The 22,392-nt window shown below is 41.3% G+C and overlaps 1 protein-coding gene and 1 long non-coding RNA gene across 4 annotated transcripts; one reads left to right on the top strand and one right to left on the bottom strand.

Annotated features, from left to right (window-relative positions):
• Positions 1-465: 465 nt before the first annotated feature.
• LOC124848953 (uncharacterized) lies at positions 466-12,348 on the bottom strand. 3 transcript variants are annotated; one of them, XR_007029727.2, is made up of 3 exons: positions 12,209-12,348; positions 5,816-6,171; positions 5,100-5,599 (listed from the first exon to the last, which is right to left on the bottom strand). XR_007029727.2 is itself a non-coding variant. In XM_088114672.1 (2 exons), exon 2 carries the CDS (start codon positions 4,099-4,101, stop codon positions 3,043-3,045), a length of 1,059 nt encoding a protein of 352 aa, XP_087970798.1. In that variant the 5' UTR covers positions 4,102-4,114; positions 12,209-12,343; the 3' UTR covers positions 466-3,042. The 3 variants fall into 3 exon arrangements, 1 of the variants encoding a protein (XP_087970798.1); XM_088114672.1 differs by lacking the exons at positions 5,100-5,599; positions 5,816-6,171 and adding an exon at positions 466-4,114 and having other exon boundaries at positions 12,209-12,343; XR_015786386.1 differs by having other exon boundaries at positions 5,100-6,171.
• A 460-nt stretch (positions 12,349-12,808) lies between these two features.
• Positions 12,809-14,127, top strand: LOC148200262 (uncharacterized). Its single transcript, XR_015786387.1, has 2 exons — positions 12,809-12,950; positions 13,058-14,127. It is a non-coding gene; the product is annotated as an uncharacterized LOC148200262 (long non-coding RNA).
• The last annotated feature ends 8,265 nt before the right edge of the window (positions 14,128-22,392 follow it).

Here is a 22,392-nt window from a genome sequence, read left to right as displayed (position 1 = left end):
GGTTTGTTGATTAGCTAAGACTTTTAGGACGAAATAATTGGATTATATTATGCAAGACGAAAAATAAACATGTATGCATGAATTGATCAATGGCAAAGACAAAAGATAAATACTTTCAATGGAATATATGAATGAATATGTTGTTGGGGGTCAATTTCATCTCATCCACTCTCATACAATTTAGGAATTCAACATTCAAATCATCATTGTTAATGCCACTCTCTAATGTACCATTCTAGATGGCTTCTCCCTAATCAAATAGTTCATACAATTCCTAGCATTCCTAATGATTAGTTCATAAACGCAGGAGCTTAACGGCAACCAATATAATATTGTCAGTAAAATATTGGGAGAAATTCCCCGGATCTAGACTTCCCCGTACGTGTCCGTATCGACAAAACCAATAATCATGCATTAGAATGAGTTAAACAATGCAAGCATTGAGCAAAGAGGAAAAACCCTAACTAATGATGAAAGAAAGCATATGTCTTAATTCAAAGATGCAAACAACAGATTCCATATATGAGAGCTTCAAGAGATTACATTGATTCCCCAACAAACATACAAGGTTTAGTTCACCATCGTCATGGTGAACCTAGATGAATTACAATGAAAGAATGAAAGAATAAACCCAATAAAGGTGAAGAGGTAGCCTAAGCATCCAAGATCCTCCTTCAAAGGGGTGAAGAGAGAGTGTTTGCCTCGTTTCTGCCAAAGATACTAACTATAGGACGTGCAAGCCCTTATATACTAATTTAGAGATACAAAAGATTACAAAAGTCCAAGCCCATAAAAGTGCCGCTCAGCGGTAAATACCGCTCAGCGGTGGTTGCGCGTCTTCTTTCTTCCCCTCAGCGGCCATTTGCCCCTCAGCGGTTCCAACGCCACCTCCTGAGTGCCGCTCAGCGGTAGTTTGCCGCTGAGCGGTGCCTTCGACTTCTCCTTTTTGCACTCTTTCTTGTCTTTTCTAATGTCCTCTCTCTCATTCTTCACTTCTTTCACCAAATTCACCTTAAAACCTGCACAAAAACACTTAAATCAAGTGTAAACCTGTCCAGCTCTCTTATTTATGAAAATATAACTAAAAGGCATGATTTCAAGCTAGTTTCTAAGTCTAAAGGTTGCTTTTAGTATCAATTTTAAGCATGAAAATAACAGTTTTTCAACTGTTATCACAACCCCAAACTTAGAACTTTGCTTGTCCTCAAGCAAACAAAATGTAACTCCATCTCCAACTAATTCATATGATGGTTCACTCATTCAAAAATCCTCTTTTCAAGATAAGTAACAACTTCACTCAAACTTATGACCAAGAGTTCCTTCAAGATGTGCACATGCTTTTAGTGATCACAAAGTCATTTAAGTTCCAACAAATGCTATTTTTCATGAATGATCAATCAATTAAGCATGGATGTTCATGTGCTTATGGAATATTTCCTCACTAGATAAAGTGTTTCACTCATCACACAAGTGTATAAGAGGTAAAGTGTTTCACTCATTCACTCCACTATCACAATGTCACATGAATCAACTTTGCCTTTCATTTTACCACAATCAAAAACAATCACAAGCATGCATCATCAAAAGGACTTTTCAATGGCTTATAATGTGGCTGGGCTAACAAGAAAATTGGTTTTTCTGGATCACAAAATCCTTGAGTTAAGAGAATCATAACAACACAATTATTCTTATTCTTTCCCAACTTTCTTTTGCCTTTGCATTGAGCTTTGCTTCTTTTTCTTTCTTTTCTTTTTCTTTGCATATTCTTACTTTTTAGCTCTTAGCTCAATGCTTTTCATGTTTTCCCAACAACCCCAAACTTGAACATTTATCAATACCACACAATATATTCTACTTAACTCAAGGTAAAGATTTTCACTCAAGGGTTTTCAGTGTATGTTCAAGGCTAAGGGTTCAAAGGATAGAACACAAAGTGTTCTCTTTTAGTAGGCTAATTTTATTTATTTGGCCAATAAAAAGGGTTTCAACAACACGGCCTTGATCATATGATGCAAAACAAGCAATTGATTCAATCATAGAAAACCTGGGCAAAATCATTCATGCTTTCAAAGTAATAGCACTCAACAATAACAACTCTGGAGCTCAAAACCTCACATATAAGCTCATTCACATTTGACATACACATCCTGCTTAATTTCACAATCACAATCATGATATCATGCATTTGTTCACAAAGCTTGTGAATCACCTGCATAAGCATTTTAATGTGCACATCATCTCAACATCAATCAGTCAATAAGCATCATCAAGCATTACTTATCAAACCATAACAGTTAATAGCAAACCATCACACAAACCAGGTTTCCAATAGAGTACATCAAACCCTAATCTAAAAACAAAAACAAATAAGTTCAGAAAACTTAAACCAACAAAAGCATAAGCATATGATAGCATTCATCAGTAAATGCTATCTCAGCTCCTAATCAATCTGAGCTGTCCTCTGTATCTTCCTTCTTCTTGGATCTTATAGTCTTGATTCTTTTTGCCCGATGAGGAGGCCATCCCCTAATCGGGTTCCGCTAAGGGGAACTAAAGCCCATCTGCGAGAGTACCGCTCAGCGGTAATTGCCGCTCAGCGGCACTTTCGTGAAGTGCTCCTCTCCTTCTTTTCTTGACCTACGTGCCTTCCTAGCATACCCCTCATAGGTTCCCTGCAATTCAATGTTAAAAATGCTTATGCAAAACCTAATTAAAATAAAACAAACAAAAACAATCAATCAACTGGGTTGCCTCCCAGGTAGCGCTTGTTTAACGTCACGAGCCTGACCCAAAATCCACCAACACCCATCAGTAGGTGTTTCAAACCTAGTATCCTTCAGTAGATACTCAACCACCTAGCATCCTTCAGTAGATGCTATCTCCAACAAAATAGTTACAAAAATAATGTCCATAAATTAAAAATTACAAAACCAAAATAAAATCAAAAGTTTGTAAATCACTGGGTTGCCTCCCAGCAAGCGCTCTTTTAACGTCATTAGCTTGACCCAGTAAAGCCCAAGTTCCTTCTTCTTTTTCTTCTTTCTACTGAACTTCTTCAGAAATTTGATCAAACCATGGAACCTGTTGTAGTGTCTCAATCATAGGAACTTTAATCTCCAATTTCTTGAAGATTTCCATAAAGCACTCAAATTCCTTCTTCCTATGATACTTCTTTGGATGGGGACGAGGTTTTTCATATGATTCTTTATTTTTTTCTCTCGTCCTCTTTCTCTTTTCTCTCACTTTCTTTTTTTCTTTTCTTTTTCTACTCACCTTCTCAATCTTCACACAAATTTTCTCTTCTTCTTTCTCTTCTCTCTCTTTTCTCTCTTCTTTTTCCAACTCAACTTTTTCAACATTTACACTCACTAGCTCTTGACACTCTCCCCTGGGGTTAACCTCAGTATTAGCCCCAAAATCCGTGTCAGGCCTTTCTTCCAACTGCTTGGTAATCTGCCCCATTTGAATCTTCAAGTTCTTAATAGCAGCTTCAGTGCTCTTTTGAGAAGATTCAGTTTTCTGTATAAATTGCTGAAGAATTTCTTCCAACCTTATTGATCTTTCATTAAGTATAGAAATTTGTTGCCATAAGGTTGGTTGCTGCTGCTGGGATTGTACCTGTGCAGCAGTCTTCAACTCTTTGGGTAGTTGTGCAAGTATCTTTGTGAGATTCTCCAATTGTTGAGTTAGTATCTTGTTCTGAGCTAGCAAGGCATCAATGGATTGCAACTGCAGAACTCCTTTTTGTTGAATAGGAGCTCCTCTTTCACTGTTTAGCTCATTATCATTAGTAGCCATGTTTTCAATTATTTCTGTGGCTTCCTCTGAAGTTTTCCATTTGATATTTCCTCCTGCTGAGGCGTCAAGCATTATCTTGGTTTGTAAACCAAGTCCTTCAAGGAAGATTAGGACTACTTCCACTTCGTCAAATCCATGCGTGGGAATCTTTCTTAATAGGCTTTTATATCTGTCCCATGCATGACCTAGTGATTCCTCCATGCCTTGCCTGAAAGATGAGATCTCTTGCTTTCCTTTGTTGACCTTGGAAGAATTGAGTGCCCATATAGTTAAATTCTTGATCGAATTGCATCCTGCATGCATTAGGCACAAAACTCTAGAAAATATTTGTTAGCACAAAAAGATAGAGAAGAAGATATAGATTCAGAAGATAAAAGATTTAGAAGATAAAAGATTTAGAAGATAGAATAAAATAAGATAAAATAAAATAAAATAAAATCTAACCTAATCTAAAAGATAGAATACAATAAAATAAAATCTAACCTAATCTAAAAATAAAATAAAACCTAATCAAATACAATCTAAAAAAAATAAAGAACAGAAAAAATAAAAACAAAAATTTAAAGTCAAAGATAATCAATAATCACACAAATTAACCAGTTAAACCACGAATCCCCGGCAACGGCGCCAAAAACTTGATGGACAAATTTGTAAGCACCAAAATATGATGTCACAAACTTGTTTCACAATCGGCAAGTATGACCGAATCGTTCAAGTAATAAACTTGGTAAGACCAAGTATCGTTCTTCCCAAAGGACTCACGGCCTAGTTTAGTTGTGTGGTTTGTTGATTAGCTAAGACTTTTAGGACGAAATAATTGGATTATATTATGCAAGACGAAAAATAAACATGTATGCATGAATTGATCAATGGCAAAGACAAAAGATAAATACTTTCAATGGAATATATGAATGAATATGTTGTTGGGGGTCAATTTCATCTCATCCACTCTCATACAATTTAGGAATTCAACATTCAAATCATCATTGTTAATGCCACTCTCTAATGTACCATTCTAGATGGCTTCTCCCTAATCAAATAGTTCATACAATTCCTAGCATTCCTAATGATTAGTTCATAAACGCAGGAGCTTAACGGCAACCAATATAATATTGTCAGTAAAATATTGGGAGAAATTCCCCGGATCTAGACTTCCCCGTACGTGTCCGTATCGACAAAACCAATAATCATGCATTAGAATGAGTTAAACAATGCAAGCATTGAGCAAAGAGGAAAAACCCTAACTAATGATGAAAGAAAGCATATGTCTTAATTCAAAGATGCAAACAACAGATTCCATATATGAGAGCTTCAAGAGATTACATTGATTCCCCAACAAACATACAAGGTTTAGTTCACCATCGTCATGGTGAACCTAGATGAATTACAATGAAAGAATGAAAGAATAAACCCAATAAAGGTGAAGAGGTAGCCTAAGCATCCAAGATCCTCCTTCAAAGGGGTGAGAAGAGAGAGTGTTTGCCTCGTTTCTGCCAAAGATACTAACTATAGGACGTGCAAGCCCTTATATACTAATTTAGAGATACAAAAGATTACAAAAGTCCAAGCCCATAAAAGTGCCGCTCAGCGGTAAATACCGCTCAGCGGTGGTTGCGCGTCTTCTTTCTTCCCCTCAGCGGCCATTTGCCCCTCAGCGGTTCCAACGCCACCTCCTGAGTGCCGCTCAGCGGTAGTTTGCCGCTGAGCGGTGCCTTCGACTTCTCCTTTTTGCACTCTTTCTTGTCTTTTCTAATGTCCTCTCTCTCATTCTTCACTTCCTTCACCAAATTCACCTTAAAACCTGCACAAAAACACTTAAATCAAGTGTAAACCTGTCCAGCTCTCTTATTTATGAAAATATAACTAAAAGGCATGATTTCAAGCTAGTTTCTAAGTCTAAAGGTTGCTTTTAGTATCAATTTTAAGCATGAAAATAACAGTTTTTCAACTGTTATCATAATGACACAAGATGGAGACTTTGTCTCAGGTTGTTTTTTCATTATCGTGCTCTCAATACCTGGTTGGATAGTCTGCCCAGGAATTGTGAAAGTGGTTGCCCCAGGCTCGTCTTATACTTCAACTGCATTACCTTCGGCCTTTTGAGTGTCAAGATGTCTCGAGTCCACTCCTGAGGGTGGAGTATAATTCGGGGGAAGACCATAGGAAGGGAAAGTGTGTGCTTCTAGAACTCCTTGTTGTGATCGTTGCGTGCATAAACATCAAGGACCTTGTAAGGCATCCAGGGTCTTTAGGACTTGTCTCATTTGTTCCTTCAGCTGTCGGATATCGGCTTCCATTCCCTCTTGAACTTCTACTTGGTTCTCCATGATTTTGCGACTGGTTCGTGTCCTTTATGGTGTCTTAGATGCTTAGCTGTATTTTTTTTTTGTGAAACAAATTAAGAAAAAGAAAATAAAAATAAAAAAGAAAAGAAAAGACAACATAGTTCAAATTCTCTAGTCAGAAACTATAAAGCTGTGAAAATATTTGCCCCGGTATAATTTGGAAATTAACACGAAACAGAGTCAATAAGGTGGTTCATCATTCAGAAATCCCCAAAATGCTAGACATAGGAATTCTTGGTCAACCATCGCAGGCTTTAGTCATCACATTCTTCATTTGTCTGATCAGTTTCTCGTAGCAATTGAGGAATGTTTCAATCCCCCTAGGCGGGTTAAGGATTGGCAATGCAGACTCAACATCAGCTAAGAACTCAAGGATGTTTTCAATAGCTCCATTGGCAAGGGAAGCTAGCTATGAGAGACTTCTCTTCCAATTCCTTGTAACTTGTCCTTATTCAACGACATACTCTTTCATATAGATCATTATTTACAGATGTCTCCTCTTTAACTTGATGCTACATTTTTCCAACTTCTCAACTACTGCTCCCATCTGCTGCTCAGCACTACGAAGTTTTTTTTGCTTCGGTAAGGAGGGATTGACTTGAATGGTAACTTGATTGTCCTAACCCTCTCTGCGATTCATTGGCCAAGGGAATCTTTATAAAAAGTCCATGATCTTGGGTCTCCCTTGAAACAAACAACATTTTTGTAAGCGTTCTTAACTCGATGAAGCATTTTAGCAAAAGTTCATTCCTCACAAGATAAAATGGCCATGGAAGAAGATGAAGAACCCAAGAGGAAAAAGGGAGTGTTCCCACGAGCCCTAGCAGCCCTTCAAGCTCTCCTCTAAGTGAGATGCACCTCCAAAGAGCCAAAGACCGTAACCCCTTCGTAATTCTGGATTAAATAGACACATCAGCAAAAGTTGCGCCCGTGGAAAAATCGAAAGTGGACGAGCGTCCACTGAAATCTGGACGAGCGTCCTATTCTCTGGCCTGGACGAGCGTCCTAAATCTTGGACAAGCGCCCTCTTATCCCACTGGACGAGCGTCCTCTTAACTCTCTGGACGAGCGTCCGCTACTGCCTGGACGATCGTCCTCTCTGAGCGCCGTGGACGAACGTCCTCTTCTCACGTCATCTGGACGAGCGTCTTATTCAAAACGAGCGTCCTCTTCTGCTCCAGGACGAGCGTCGTCTTCAGAGAGCTGGACGAACGTTCACTTGGCGTCACTCCCGCGCCGAGCGTTTCTACATGTGTGACGAGCGTTTCTGCGTGTCTTGTGGTTGGTTCATCTCTATAATTTGTTGGAGACTCTTCTAAGCTCATTTTTAGCTCCCGCAATGATATATAATCTGCGATCTATGCTGCCAAGGGACATACCATTTAACTTGTTCTTCGTTTAAACTTGCACAAAGTTGCGCCCATTCATTTGCTCCTTTCACATTTGGTTTACTCTGCAATAGCTTGTCCGTGGGGTACTGGGAATTTAAGGCGTCTCGGGAAATGAACCACATATACAACACTGGTAGACAACATAACATCTTTCCCCCCTTGAGTTCGTAACAACGATTAAGGGTCCCATAAACTTCAGCCAGGATGGCACTGACTGGATTCTCACAGCGCTCTTTGTTTCCCACAAATGCATTCATAGCGGCATAATCGACGAGGTTTTTGACATTTAGGAGAAAGCATGACACCATAGAGGAGAAGAGCTAATACATCCGTAAACATTTCCCAATTTTCCTCTTAAGCCAAACGATGTAGGTATTCCCATAAGTATCTTTGAGGAAGGCCCCTCACTTTGCCCTTGATTGTGAACTCGCTTTCCAACTTCATTGGGTGTACTTTCCTGATCCTCGTTAACTGCAAGACAGGGATATACTGCTCAAGGTAGTTGTATGTAGCTTTTTTTCTCGAGAGTTATGTTTAAGACTTGCTCGAATTCTTCCACTGTTGGCACTAGTTGGAAATCTTAGAAAGTGAAGCACCTTAGTGGTGGATCATAGTACCGGGCTAAAGTAGTAATTGCTGATGTTTGGACCTCCACCTCTAACAGACTCAACAAATTCTTATACACCACCAATATTATCCTCCTTTACTCGATGTGCATCTTTTCGTCGAAATGTATGAACTCGAATACCTCTTGACTCAAAATTCCATGTTAATTCCCATCTTTAGCTTAAGGGCCTTAATCACAACTTTACAATTTTTGACTAGAATCCACAAAATGTGACAAGACTAAAAAAACATGAGCTAAGACAAGAAGGAAAGAAAAAAAAGATAAAGAGATATGATGATATGTACGCGGTGCGTGATTTTTATTAAGCAAACATGAGGGTTATAAGAATACACATTTCCCCCTTTTGTGCCTTATCAAAGGTTGAATGACTAAAGTTCTAAGGCCAAATATATGCACTCACAAGGATAGCTTCCTAATGCTTAAGTCAGGCCACCAGAGCTATGGCTCTTTTCACCGTTTCTCCACAACAGTCAGAGTAATCAACTAGATGTGGAGACACAAATGAAGAGAACAGACTCTGGCTGGGGTTCTCACGATAGCCAAACAGGAAGTACATCCCAGAGTAACACCGCTACACAACCCCTCTATTTCTAAGTTGCGCTCAGACCCGGGTATAGGGCCTCACTCATGATATGCATATAATGTGTGTGTGTGAAGGGAGAATGCAATTGTACACCCCAAACCCTTACCTGCAAAACAACCAGAAGATTCCCAGGCAGATATAACATGTTTCCTACCCTAGGGTTCAATATAATCAAAACAAACACATATACAATTATGACAAATATCAAACAAAGATAAAGAAAAAGAAAGGGAAGAAAAACACAAAGAAAAACCACATTGAATTCGCACATCTAATTAAATGGCCTGACTCTCTGGCATAATCCCCAGTGGAGTCGCCATCTGTCGCAACCGGAATCGCGACGGGACGACGATCCAATAAAAGAATAAATAGTTTGGAAAAGAGATTTGGAGTCGCCACCATAGTTTATTCTGGAAAACTACGGAAAAACCATAAAATAATAAAGCATGGTCTATTAGAACCAGATTCTTGGTTCGGGAGTCGGTTACGTGTAGGGAAGGTGTTAGCACCCTACAACGCCTGCCCTAAGGCAGTACCTTTAACTAAATGCGCGAATATGGATGTGGTTTTCAAAGTGTTTAACTTTCCCTTAAAATAAAACTCTAAAGAAACAAACAATATTTTTTAGTTTTTTGGGCCCGACAAGGATTGACCTTGCTCCTACGTATTCCCATTCAGAATGAGAAATCAGGGTTCCGTAGTTCATTTGAAAACTGCTTGAGAAACTGTTTGCAAAATTGTTTGGATTTTTGGGAGAGTGAGCCTGACAAGGACTAGCCTTGCTCCTACGTATCTCCACTTTTGATGGAGAATCAAGGATCACGTAGTTCTGGAAAGGCGATATTGTTTGTAGTTTTGAAAAAGTGAATGTTTTTAGTTTTTGAAGATTTTACATTTTTTTGTTATTTTTATTGTAATATTTATATTTTTTGCGTAATGAGTACTAGGCTGATGCGTACGATCGCACGAGCACTCACGCGGCTTTCTCTTTTTATTGTTTTGCGTAATGAGTACTAGGCTGATGCGTACGATCGCACGAGCACTCACACGGCTTTTTCCTCTTATTGTTTTGCGTAATGAGTACTAGGCTGATGCGTACGATCGCACGAGCACTCACACGGCTTTTTCCTCTTATTGTTTTGCGTAATGAGTACTAGGCTGATGCGTACGATCGCATGAGCACTCACACGGCTTTTTCCTCTTATTGTTTTGCGTAATGAGTACTAGGCTGATGCGTACGATCGCACGAGCACTCACACGGCTTTTTCCTCTTATTGTTTTGCGTAATGAGTACTAGGCTGATGCGTACGATCGCACGAGCACTCACACGGCTTTTTCCTCTTATTGTTTTGCGTAATGAGTACTAGGCTGATGCGTACGATCGCACGAGCACTCACACGGCTTTTTCCTCTTATTGTTTTGCGTAATGAGTACTAGGCTGATGCGTACGATCGCACGAGCACTCACACGACTTTCCCTTTTATTGTTTTGCGTAATGAGTACTAGGCTGATGCGTACGATCGCACGAGCACTCACACGGCTTTTTCCTCTTATTGTATATTTTGGACAATAAGTACTAGGTTGATGCGTACGATCGCACGAGTACTCATACCAATATTTATTGTTACATGCATTTTTAAGTTTTATATATTTTTTTATTTTTTACAATTTTTATAATTTTTACACAAAACAACACAAATAAGTTTACTATATATAAATAAAACAAAGGGGTGAGGGTTACTGTACAAGGAGTTACATTTAATGAAAAAAAAATAAAAAAAAAACATAAAAATAAAGCAAGAGAACAAGTCCAACATGAATAGGGGTGTAGAGATAAAACCAGGAGTGACGTGGGGAGTAAAGTTGAGGCTCTTTTGTTCGGGCCTAAACCCAAGCAGAGAGGAGTGTGAAAAGGAAAGCAGGGGTGCAAGGAAGAATATCTATTTTTGTTTTGTGTGTGGGTTTGGCCCAATTTTGATCAGAAATCCCTAGGGGTTTGCCACCTCCCCTTCATTCCCAACACTCGTACTCAGCCCCTCAGAGACCCGAGGTCTCCTTCCCTTCTCGAAGGTTCGTCGCCGCTCCAGCCAGAACCGGCTTCCCCGCCACCGCCTTCCATCAGTTTCGATATCGCCGACGACAGCAGGTACGTCCGAGACCAAACGGCAGCCACGGCGTCACTGCTTCTAGCCACCACCTCTTCCGATCTTGGCGTTGGCAGCACACCCATGCGCCACCGGGACAGTTTCCAACCGCGGCGTCGTCAGCCTTGGAGGCCACCGCCGATGGGCTTCACTACTCTCCCTTGTTTATTTTCTGTTTCCGTGTTTGGGTTGTTGGGAATGGTAGGCTTCTGGTGATGTGCGTGATAGAGGAATCCACAGTGTGTGCTGTGAGAGTTGAAGATGACTGAATTTGAATTTGAATTTGAAGTTGGGTGATGAAAGTGAGGTGTGATGGAGGCAGGATGACGACGGGAAATCTGGTCGAGTAGTGGGTTGGTGGTGTCAGGTTTTGGAGATGATTGATGATGAAGGAGTATGTATTTGGGGGTGATGGGCCGAGGGATAGAGGAGAACGAATGAGGATTGAAGATTAAGTGGCGAAGGTGATGTGTTGGAGATAAAAATGTAGAAGATTGAGAATGAAGTTTGAAGTGTCCGGTCCTGGAGATCAAGTGATGGGTGGATGATGATCAAAGGGTTGTTTTCGGTGTTAGAGAATGGAAAGGGATTGGGCGGATGCTATCCGGAGAGTGAGTAGGTGAATAGAAGTGATATTGGTACTTGGGCGATGGGAGCAGAGGGGTTAAGATCAGTGATGGCTGGGGAGATGAAGGTTGTTGAAAGGTGAATGAACGGATGATGAGAGTGAGAAGTATAAGGGTGATAGGTGTTTGGCCGTGTCAAGATGGCTGTGATAGTGGGTGAATACGGAGGATGGGCAGTTACTAGTAGCAGTGGGCGTAGGGATGAGGAGATAGATGTTGGGTGAGGTAATAAGGAAGAAGATGATGAAGTTGGTCATCTGTAAGGTGGCTGCGTCAGCGGGTGGACAAAAATTATAGATGTTTGGCTGTGGGAATAAGTGTTTATAGATAAAAATGAAGATGAAAAAGGATGAAGATAAAGGTGATGGCCGTGAGGTGCTGGACATGAAAGTGATGAAGTTGGCTGTGTATAAGGGTTAAAGGTTCAGTGTTGGAACAGTATTGGAAACGGAAGTGATGATGTTGGCCGTATGGCAACGATGAAGATGGATGTTGGCCCTCATAGCCGTGGGTGTCAAGATAATCGTGCAGTAAGAACAGACATGTACAAATATTCACAACACTAGGCATCTATTTAACAGCAACATGCAAATTCAGCAACCATAGAGACATGTTCAAAGACAACGTAACAGAGGCATATTCAAGGTCAATTAATCAAACTCAGAAAAACATGGAGTGGAAGGCATTACTTACCTCTTGAAGCTTGGTTCACTCTTTGCTAGCCTCCTGCGTCCGATCTCCTCCTCCTCTTCCTGGTTGGCTTTCCTTTGCAATAAGGTGCTCCTTCCCCAGTTCTTTTTTTGGCTGGAGTGGATGAGGATTGTTGCTGGAAGTGAGGATGAAAATGGAGGGCTGGTTGTGGGTGTTGGTGATTGGAAATGGATGAAGATTAAGGTGCTGCCATGAAATGGTATAAGGATGAAGAAAGATGGTCGTGAGGGGTATTGGAAATGAAGGTGATGAGGTTGGCTATGGGTGTTGGAGCTGATGGATGAAGATGATGATGCTGGAGGTTGAGTCTGGTTTGGTGAGGATGATCGGTGTAGTGAGTGATGGTCGTGTAGTTACGAGGTGTTTGAGGGTGGCTGTGACAATGGGTGAATATGGATGGAGATGATAATGTATAAGGGTTAATTATAGGTCCAGTGGTGGAACAATGTTGGAGATGAAAGTGATGGCCGAAGGGTAGGGATGAATATGGTGGGCTGAAAATGGGTTCCAGGCAATGTGTATTGGTGATTGAAAAATGAAGATCCCGTGAAATCACCCCCAGCTCTTGAAGATGATTGAAGAAGAGTCAGGAGTGTAGGCCGTGGGTCTCTTCTTCTCTGAAAACCTCTCCCTCTCATCATTTCTGCATGCGCCGTGCTTCTCCATATTTTGCTGCATGTGGGACGCTCCAATATGTGTTCATTGACTGCTTTCTCATCAAGTGGTACTTCCATGTCATCAAAATACTATTTTTATTCTCCCATGTCCTTCCACTTTCACGTGTATGTGCTGACCAAACTGCATCCACTTACACATGTGTTCCTGGGAAAGTCTGTTTGCTGCTGTGTGTGTCTTGGAGCTGCTGTTCTGGACGTGAAAAAGTTGGAGCATGAAGGTTAATGATGATAGGTGTAGTGTCGAGGAGGTCCCTCGCATGAAGGGCCGCCTGGTGGAAGACAATAGCAAGTGGTGTTAGATGGAATCTTAAATGCCAGCACGTGGATGACAGCCCAAAAAGTGAAAAGTCCAGCCACAAACGAATCTCTTCTTTTCTTAACTTCCAGAGACCCATACTGTAAGTGGTTTCAGATGGTTAATGGCGGACAGCGGCAGCTGGAGGTGGGAATCCTCGGTGGAAAGCTCAGACCAATTTTTAAAGGAAAATGATACTTAGACAACAAATTTTGACAACATTTCGACACAGCACACGTGTCAGCGTTTGAGAGGGCCACGTTTTGAGGGAAAAAAGCTGCTGCGTTCTGAGCATTTCTGATCAAGCCTGCTTCAAATTTGACGTGAGGACGGGCACGGGCAGTGTTAGGTGTGCGTTTCAGAAATTAAAATGAAAATGAAATATCACTTGGAAAGGGAGCGGTCAGGGGTATTTGTTTGGCGTTTGAAATTTGAATTTCATTTTTGAACAATTTTAGAGAAAAGTGAAGGTTGAGAGAGAGAGTCTAACCTAGAGAGAGCCCGAGAGAGTTGGATAAAGGGAGTTCGAGAGAGAGAGGTCCGACGGAGTGCTTGCCGGAATGCCGCCGGACAACGTTGAAGGCCATGTCGGAGCTATTCAACCCCTCCAGCCGGTTCCGATTCACGGTCGCCGCAGCTCCGACGTTGGCCAACGAAACGAAGGCGGCATCGTCTTCCCTCCAACCCAGCGAACTAGGGGCGCGTTCTGAGTCTCGATTCGTCCCACCTGCTTCCCTCCCTGTGCCGGACCTTTGCATTCACCGCCGGAGCATCGCCGGAGTGTCGACTGTTCGGTGGACGAAAAAGAGGGGTTTAGGTTTAGGTTTCTTTCCCATTTGGGGAGGTTTAGGGTTTGGTTTCTTTCCCATTTTCATGTATTGAACTGAGTCTCTTTGAAATTTTCTAGTTGAATCTGTTTCTCCACTCAAGTTTCTTATTCATTTTACGCTTTAACTGTTCATTGTGCTGCAAGTTTTACTGTTCATCATCTCTTTCACGCTGCCATGGTAGGATTTTATTGTTCATGCTTGCTTTCAGTGGCTGGTTCCATTCAAGTTTGTGTTTTTGGGTTTGCGTTTTATGCTTAAGTTTAATTTGTGCATGAACGTAAGGTCATACTACGCGTTTTATGGTTCCATTCCAATTTTGATGTTTCAGCCTAAGCGTTTGGTTTTGCTGTTTTAGACTGAGCGTTCGGTTTTGATGTTTTAGACTGAGCGTTCGCTACCGAAAACGAACGACCGTTTTCACATTACACGACCGAACGCGGTTAGTGTTAGACACCACTACTTTTTGGACGCTCGGGCAATACGGGAAACGCTACGAAAACGAACGACCGTTCACATTACACGACCGAACGCTCTAACACTCACTAACACACAGACCGAACGTTCAAAAGGTACACTCCGATCCAGGTCGAACGCAAACAATCACTAATACATGCCAAGATCGAACGCTAACGCTCGTTACCTGAGAACACAAAACCGGACCCTTAAAATTCAAACGCTCACAAGCATTAAAACAGAACCAAGATCGAAAGTTAAAGCTCTGACATAACTAGGACGAACGTTTAGAGTCTTGGTCGAACACATAGCGTTCTTCACGATCGTCTAGAATCATGGTCGAATGGTCAAAACTTAACACATGACCGACCAAGTATTTTGGTGATTTTATTTTGGTTTATGCAGTTGAGTGTTCGTCACTCTTTTTCGACAAAGTATATATGTACTTTGAACGAACGCTTGACAGACGAGCATCGGTCATTGATTGCGTGCCTTAGAGGAACAAGAATTTCTAATTGAAGAACTTAAAAGGAGGGTTGGAAGTTTGGAGGCACAATTGGCTGAAGAGAAGGCAAGAAGGCAAAATAAAGATGACGTTCGACAAAGTGTGCCTCGTACAGAACCACCTCCGCTCTCTGGACGAGCGTCCACTTACTGGACGAGCGTCCACTTACTGGACGAGCGTCCACTTACTGGACGAGCGTCCACTTGCTGGACGAGCGTCCTCTTCTCGATGCTGACAGCCAAATGATGCGCTCCTAACGTCCTAACGGCTCACAGTTGAGGACGAACGGTCACAGCAACAGTCAAAAGCCGAACGTCCTTTCTTCCTTCTTTTTTTTATTAATTTTTTTTATTTTATTTTTTTTATTTTATTTTATTTTATTTATTTTTATTTTATTTTTTCTTTATGATGAAAGTAAATTTATTAATCAACCTGGACGAAATTGAGTGTTGACAATGCCCAAGGAACCATTCTTTGTACTGTGTGATTGAACGTTCGGTCTCTTTAAGGACGAACGCCCCGATCACTAAACCAAAACGAACGAACGCTCGAAATTGCATATGCTTTTAACGCTCGCTCTTGGTTCTGTGTTACTGATTGTGAGCGTTCGGTATGATTCAGACTGTGAGCGTTCGGTATGAAACGGAATCTCCAGCAAGGTCACCTGGGCATATTCAAACCGAACTCCACCACCAACATCATTATCCATTTTCACGGCATAATCCTTCAATCACCACCTCTGACCCCCGCCAAATACCGTGACCACTTCACTCATCAGCCACCAGGTTGCACCTCCACGGGACCACCAGGAACCCATCTTTGAGTCACAGTCGTCATCATCCCAAGCCCCCTCAGCCACCATTGCCATCCTCAATACTACCGTCTAGCACCTTCATCACCATTGCACCACTGTAACTCTCCACCGTGACCAGTCCAACACCGTCATCATCTTCCTCGGAAACCTTCCACCCAAACCGCCAAGTTGCTGCCACCGTGCTCAGTCTAAAACAGCAAAACCAAACGCTTAGGCTGAAACATCAAAATTGGAATGGAACCATAAAACGCGTAGTATGACCTTACGTTCATGCACAAATTAAACTTAAGCATAAAACGCAAACCCAGAAACACAAACTTGAATGGAACCAACCACTGAAAGCAAGCATGAACAATAAAATCCTACCATGGCAGCGTGAAAGAGATGATGAACAGTAAAACTTGCAGTACAATGAACAGTTAAAGCGTAAAATGAATAAGAAACTTCAGTGGAGAAACAGATTCAACTAGAAAATTTCAAAGAGACGCAGTTCAATACATGAAAATGGGAAAGAAACCAAACCCTAAACCTCCCCAAATGGGAAAGAAACCTAAACCTAAACCCCTCTTTTTCGTCCACCGAACAGTCGACACTCCGGCGATGCTCCGGCGGTGAATGCAAAGGTCCGGCACAGGGAGGGAAGCAGGTGGGACGAATCGAGACTCAGAACGCGCCCCTAGTTCGCTGGGTTGGAGGGAAGACGATGCCGCCTTCGTTTCGTTGGCCAACGTCGGAGCTGCGGCGACCGTGAATCGGAACCGGCTGGAGGGGTTGAATAGCTCCGACACGGCCTTCAACGTTGTCCGACGGCATTCCGGCAAGCACTCCGTCGGACCTCTCTCTCTCGAACTCCCTTTCTCCATCTCTCTCGGGCTCTCACTCTCTCTCTCAACCTTCACTTCTCTCTAAAATTGTTCAAAAATGAAATTCAAATTTCAAACGCCAAACAAAAACCCCTGACCGCTCCCTTTTCATTTCAATTTTTGAAACGCACTCCCCCAATCTGCCCGTGCCCGTCCTCGCCACGTCAGCGTTCAAGCAGGTTTCATCAGAAATGCTCAGATTGCAGCAGCTTTTTCCAACCAAAACGTGGCCCTCTCACACGCTGACACGTGTGCTGTGTCGAAATGTTGTCAAAATTTGTTGTCTAAGTATCATTTTCCATTTTTAAAATGTAGCCACCAACTTTATGGACGCTCGGTCAATAACGCAAACAAACGACCGTTCACAAAATAAACGAGCGCTCACAGTCTGAATCATACCGAACGCTCACAATCAATAATACAGAACCAAGAGCGAGCGTAAAAAGCATATGCAATTTCGAGCGTTCGTTCGTTTTGATTTAGTGATCGGGGCGTTCGTCCTTAAAGAGACCGAACGTTCAATCACACAGTACAAGACCGAACGTTCGTCCTTAAGCACAACACCATACATGACGAACGATATCACAAAGAGACCGAACGCTCAATCACACAACCAAGACCAAACGTCCAGATGAAGAGCGAACGTTCATGAAAACAAAATAACCGAACGCTCTCAGTTACTGAAGAACGAACGATAAACCTGCATGGCCGAACGGTAGAACGCTTAAGACTTAAACCAAAAATAAGACCGAACGGTGACCATGGACGCCCGCCAAACTGAGAACAAAGCCATAACAAGAACGAACGCCACTAATACGTAAGTGACCGAACGTCTGGATAAAATCTCGAGTCGTCAAGACGAAGGTCGAACGGTCGAGTGTGAACAAATGAGGACGAACGTCAATAGAGGACGGACGGTTTCATAGTTGAAGAAACCGAACGGTCGGTCAGGGCAGAGGACGAACGATCGCGCCATGTAGAGGACGAACGATCCTCGAGAACGTTCAACAACGCTCGTCCTAAAACTGAGGCGAAGATGACCGAACGGTATGGGACGAGCGTTCAACAATTGGAGCGCTAGATGGGCGCTCGGGACGGACGTCTTCTTTCCCTTTTTTATTTTTTGTTATTATATTTTTTTTTGTATTTTTTGATATTTATTTCTTTTTTTTATGAAAATAAATTTTATTTAATCAACCCGGACGAAATTGAGTGTTGACAGACTGTATATGATATCTGTAACAGCCCAAAAATTCACCCTAAAAAAGAATAAATTTTTCAAAACTTAAATGTTGTAATAATACATAACATCCCAAACATAAACTAAAATCTATACATCAGTCTTAAGCTCAAACGCAACTGCAAAGATAACCTTGAATCCTTCTAATTCGATCTTCCATCTCTTCCTCCATTTGCACAGGATTGCGTGACAATCCTTCAATTGCTCCCGTATAACATCACACATTATACGATCATCGCATTCACATGCACAAACAAGCAAAGTAAGGGTGAGCTAACCTGAAACACATCATTTATAAAACATGCATAGTTATTTCAATACAAATATCATATAATAATTAAGTCAGACATCCTCAAACCAACGTACCACAATTCCTGTTGGACACTCATTCCATAGTACCTAATAATCAACCCAATACACAATAAACTCTCATCCGGATGATACGTTGATGAGCAAATCAACGGAAGGTGCCCCACTTGTGATTTCATTCTTAGTCTCCTCAATATGTCCACAATCAACCATAGATCAAGACATCCTACTACAGTACCCTCAACCTCAATGCATACCCAGATATCATAACATTACTGAATCAAACGATAAAACAACGAACTTATATTACATCGGATACTGTTTACACGAACATTAAGATTGATCACTTAAGCTAGAAACTGAGCATCAAACGCTATTATACCGAATACCATTAGGTCGAATACCAAAAGATCAAACGCTAATTAAGATCAAGTACTTAGACTTCACGTTAAGATAGTGTACTCTACTAGAACAATTACTATTATTTCGAACACTATTCAAACGATTGCTCAAAGATCAAATCTCGCACACCACAGATTAAGTACCATTCGGACGAACACTTAATTGATCACTTCCTGAATCATGTATCATCACGACTAATCACTATTTATCAATCGATCGATACCTCAACGACTATCAAGGCCGGTCACTCCCTATAAATGATTACAACCTCAGAGCAACATCACCAATAAAGATCATTCCCTAAGAACCATTGCTACGAGACAGAACACTATAATAAAGAACGCTTGAGTCTTGGTTAAAGGCCTAGAGTACTCTGCTGAACACCTCAGTATTGACCGAACGTAATCAAACTAAACCTCAGGTTACCAAATTAAGATCGGACGCTAGCTACCTCAGATCCACTAACATCAAGATCAACTGTTACCTAATAACGCTCGCTACCTGAAAATAAATAACACCAAGACCGAACGTCACTAGTAAGAACGCTCGTTACTACCTATAGACCCAACAAGTTTTACTCCTCGTCTCTCTCTCGAAGTATTCCAAATCCAACTTTATCTACACTACCATCTCTCTCGTATCCGTACGACCATCACGGTTAGAAACCACAGCCACAACATGCAAGATGAATAACTAGAATTATCACACTATAAACCCACTACAAATACTATAACAATTCCCATGATAAATCGACTCACATGACACTGCAGACTAGTCTTTCATAAACTGATGTCGTTTACTTGTAATTCTTTGTCATAACCTGCTCTCAATAACAGGCGACCCGAGCCGTCATCCATCGCGACTTCAGACCTATCTCCCCGACTCCTCAAGGACTAACGAGTAAAAACATCGATACTACGCGTAACGATGCACTATACTCAACACGAGCCGAAGTCATTGGGCGAGACATTCACCTCCTCACGCAGAAGAAGGTGACACTCGAATCTCCGTCTCACGCGTGAGACTAGCAAAATGCTAAAAAGACCGACGAAGTTACAAGTAAATAACATAGTGTATGTACCACCTCCAATAGAATAAACGTGCTCAATCACGAAGTCATACATATTCTCATTAATATGTATAACTAAACCAACAGAATAAACGTGCTCAATCACGAAGTCATACATATTCTCAATAATATGTATAACTAAACCAATAGAATAAACGTGCTCAATCACGAAGTCATACATATTCTCAATAATATGTATAACTAAACCAATATTGGATCAAGGAAATAATCAACAATTCTCAATAATTGCTTCAAAATACACCCACGGATTTATGCATTATTGCCGAACGCTATTTCCAACTTTGATGCTGTCTGAACGAACGTTCTGGAATCAATCCTCATCATAGGCTGAACGCTCACAAACCAAGGCCGAACGCTCACAAAACCAAGGACGAACGCTCACAAACCAAGGCCGAACGCTCATAAAACCAAGGACGAACGCTCACAAAACCAAGGACGAACGCTCACAAAACCAAGGACGAACGCTCACAAAACCAAGGACGAACGCTCACAAAACAAAGGACGAACGCTCACAAAACCAAGGACGAACGCTCACAAAACCAAGGACGAACGCTCACAAAACCAAGGACAAACGCTCACAAAACCAAGGACGAACGCTCACAAAACCAAGGACGAACGCTCACAAAACCAAGGACGAACGCTCACAAAACCAAGGACGAACGCTCACAAAACTAAGGACGAACGCTCACAAAACCAAGGACGAACGTCCAAGATCCACACCGAACACTTAAAACCGAACGCTCATAATTACCACAATACCAAGGCCGAACGCTCAACTACTGAGCCGAACGCTAAGATCAATCACTTAGGCCGAACGCTAAACCATTGGACGCCATACTGAATTCATCACCGTTTGGACGAGCGCTTAAAGATCAAACATCCGCAAAGAACGAACGTTCGTTAACCCATAGTATGACCGAACGCTCATTACATCCTATGGACGTTCGTCTTGAGACCAAGGCCGAACGTTCAAGATTACTCCACTAAAATACTAAGTTACGGACGAACACTCATTAATGTACTGTTTAAATACGATTTGGACGAGTGTCCCATATATTAAGACGAACGAACGCGGACGTTCGTTCAGAACCGAACGCTCACCACTGAGCAATTTGGACGAACGTCCAGTTTCACCAGAATTGGACGAACGTTAGGCCGACCACTATTTGGTCGAGCACTGTTGGGACGAACGTCCAATTTTGACTCACCAAAATTGGACGAACGCGCATTCTGCAGAATTTTGCAGAATCGCGTCAGATTTCCAGAAACCCCAAATTCAACCCCTTCTTCCCAGATTTTACCCAGATTTGCAGCAAACACTTCATATCTCAAAAATTAAGGAAATAAATCAAGCTCCCCTTTGTTGGAACAATCGGTACCGTTATAGAGTCGCGCAGCGGAATAAAATATTTGGAAAGCGTGTTACGGTCACAAATCAAGTTTAATGGTCCGTTTTAGAAAAACAATTTTCTTAGAGAAAATTTATCAAACAGTTGATGTACGTACAATAAAATGAGTGTAGGGAATAAGAAGATCAACTCATAATTTTTATCCTGGTTAATCAAAAGATTCTACGTCCAGTCGTTAATCACTATAAATAGTGATTAACCTTTTTCACTAAAAATGGTTTCACAGATTACAACAAATAGTGAATAAAGCAGATAAATAAACCTTCCTTCGACGAACGAACCGGAAGAAGAACACTCTGCCAACTCGAAGAGAACCGCTCCGAATATCGACAAACGAAACGCGAGCTTCTCCTATTCACGAGACCAGGCAAAGCACCTTGCTAACTCGAAGAGAGCTTGCTCCGACTATCGACACACGACACACAAGCCTCTCCTGTTCACGAGACCAAGCAAGGGAACTTGAACTATAGCTTCTGAGAACTTCCTCTGACAAACAATATTCTGCAAGAGCTTCTGTTCAACAACTCTTTTTCTAATTTCTCCAAAACAAAATATATAGCCAAGTACACTGAATGCCAAAGGTCAGCTCCCAACTGCCATGAATAATCGATTATTGTAAGTGATAATCGATTATTGTAAGTGATAATCGATTATTCAAGTCCGTTACAGGGTTTTCAAAATGTGATAATCGATTATATGAAGAGATAATCGATTATTCCTGTATGACTTTGTGATAATCGATTATTGCCATTCCATAATCGATTATTGCAGTTAAAAATGCAAGTTTACAAGGTTTACAAGAATTTCCTACTACATTTAATTTCTACAAATTGCTTTTAACTAATTCTAATATCTTCTTCAACTAAAACTTCTTGTAGCATCATCAAAACAAATTTCTTCAAGATTTACCAATACTCCTTATTGGTAACAATCTCCCCCTTTTTGATGATGATCAAAAATTCAATTTTAAAAGCAAGTTTGGCTTACCTGCAAAACATACAAGCTAACAAACAACAACAAGGTTAGCAATACCTGTAATAATTTATACTTCTCCCCTTGTATTATTCTTCTCCCCCTTTTTGATCAGAAGCAAAAAGATCGGATGTAGAAGGCTCCCCCTAAATATGATCTCCCCCTCAATTAATCAAAGGATGCATATAATCAAGAGATCATTTTATTTATGAAAATAAATATTACATTATAAGAAGAATGGACAAACTAGCCGTTTATGGTCGTTTATGGTCGTTATGGGATGCTCCAACGGCTCTATTTTTGAACC

Source organism: Vigna umbellata, chromosome 4 (assembly GCF_029865625.1).
Source record: "Vigna umbellata cultivar VRB3 chromosome 4, Vumbellata_1.0, whole genome shotgun sequence".
In the NCBI taxonomy this organism is placed as follows: Eukaryota; Viridiplantae; Streptophyta; class Magnoliopsida; order Fabales; family Fabaceae; genus Vigna; species Vigna umbellata.
The sequence above is the reverse complement of the archived record's forward strand: the minus strand, read 5'-3'. Positions and strand labels throughout refer to the sequence as shown.

What these genes read in the sequence shown, in the direction of transcription:
- LOC124848953 (XM_088114672.1), bottom strand. Translation starts at nt 4,101, where the DNA reads ATGCATGCAGGATGCAATTCGATCAAGAATTTAACTATATGGGCACTC.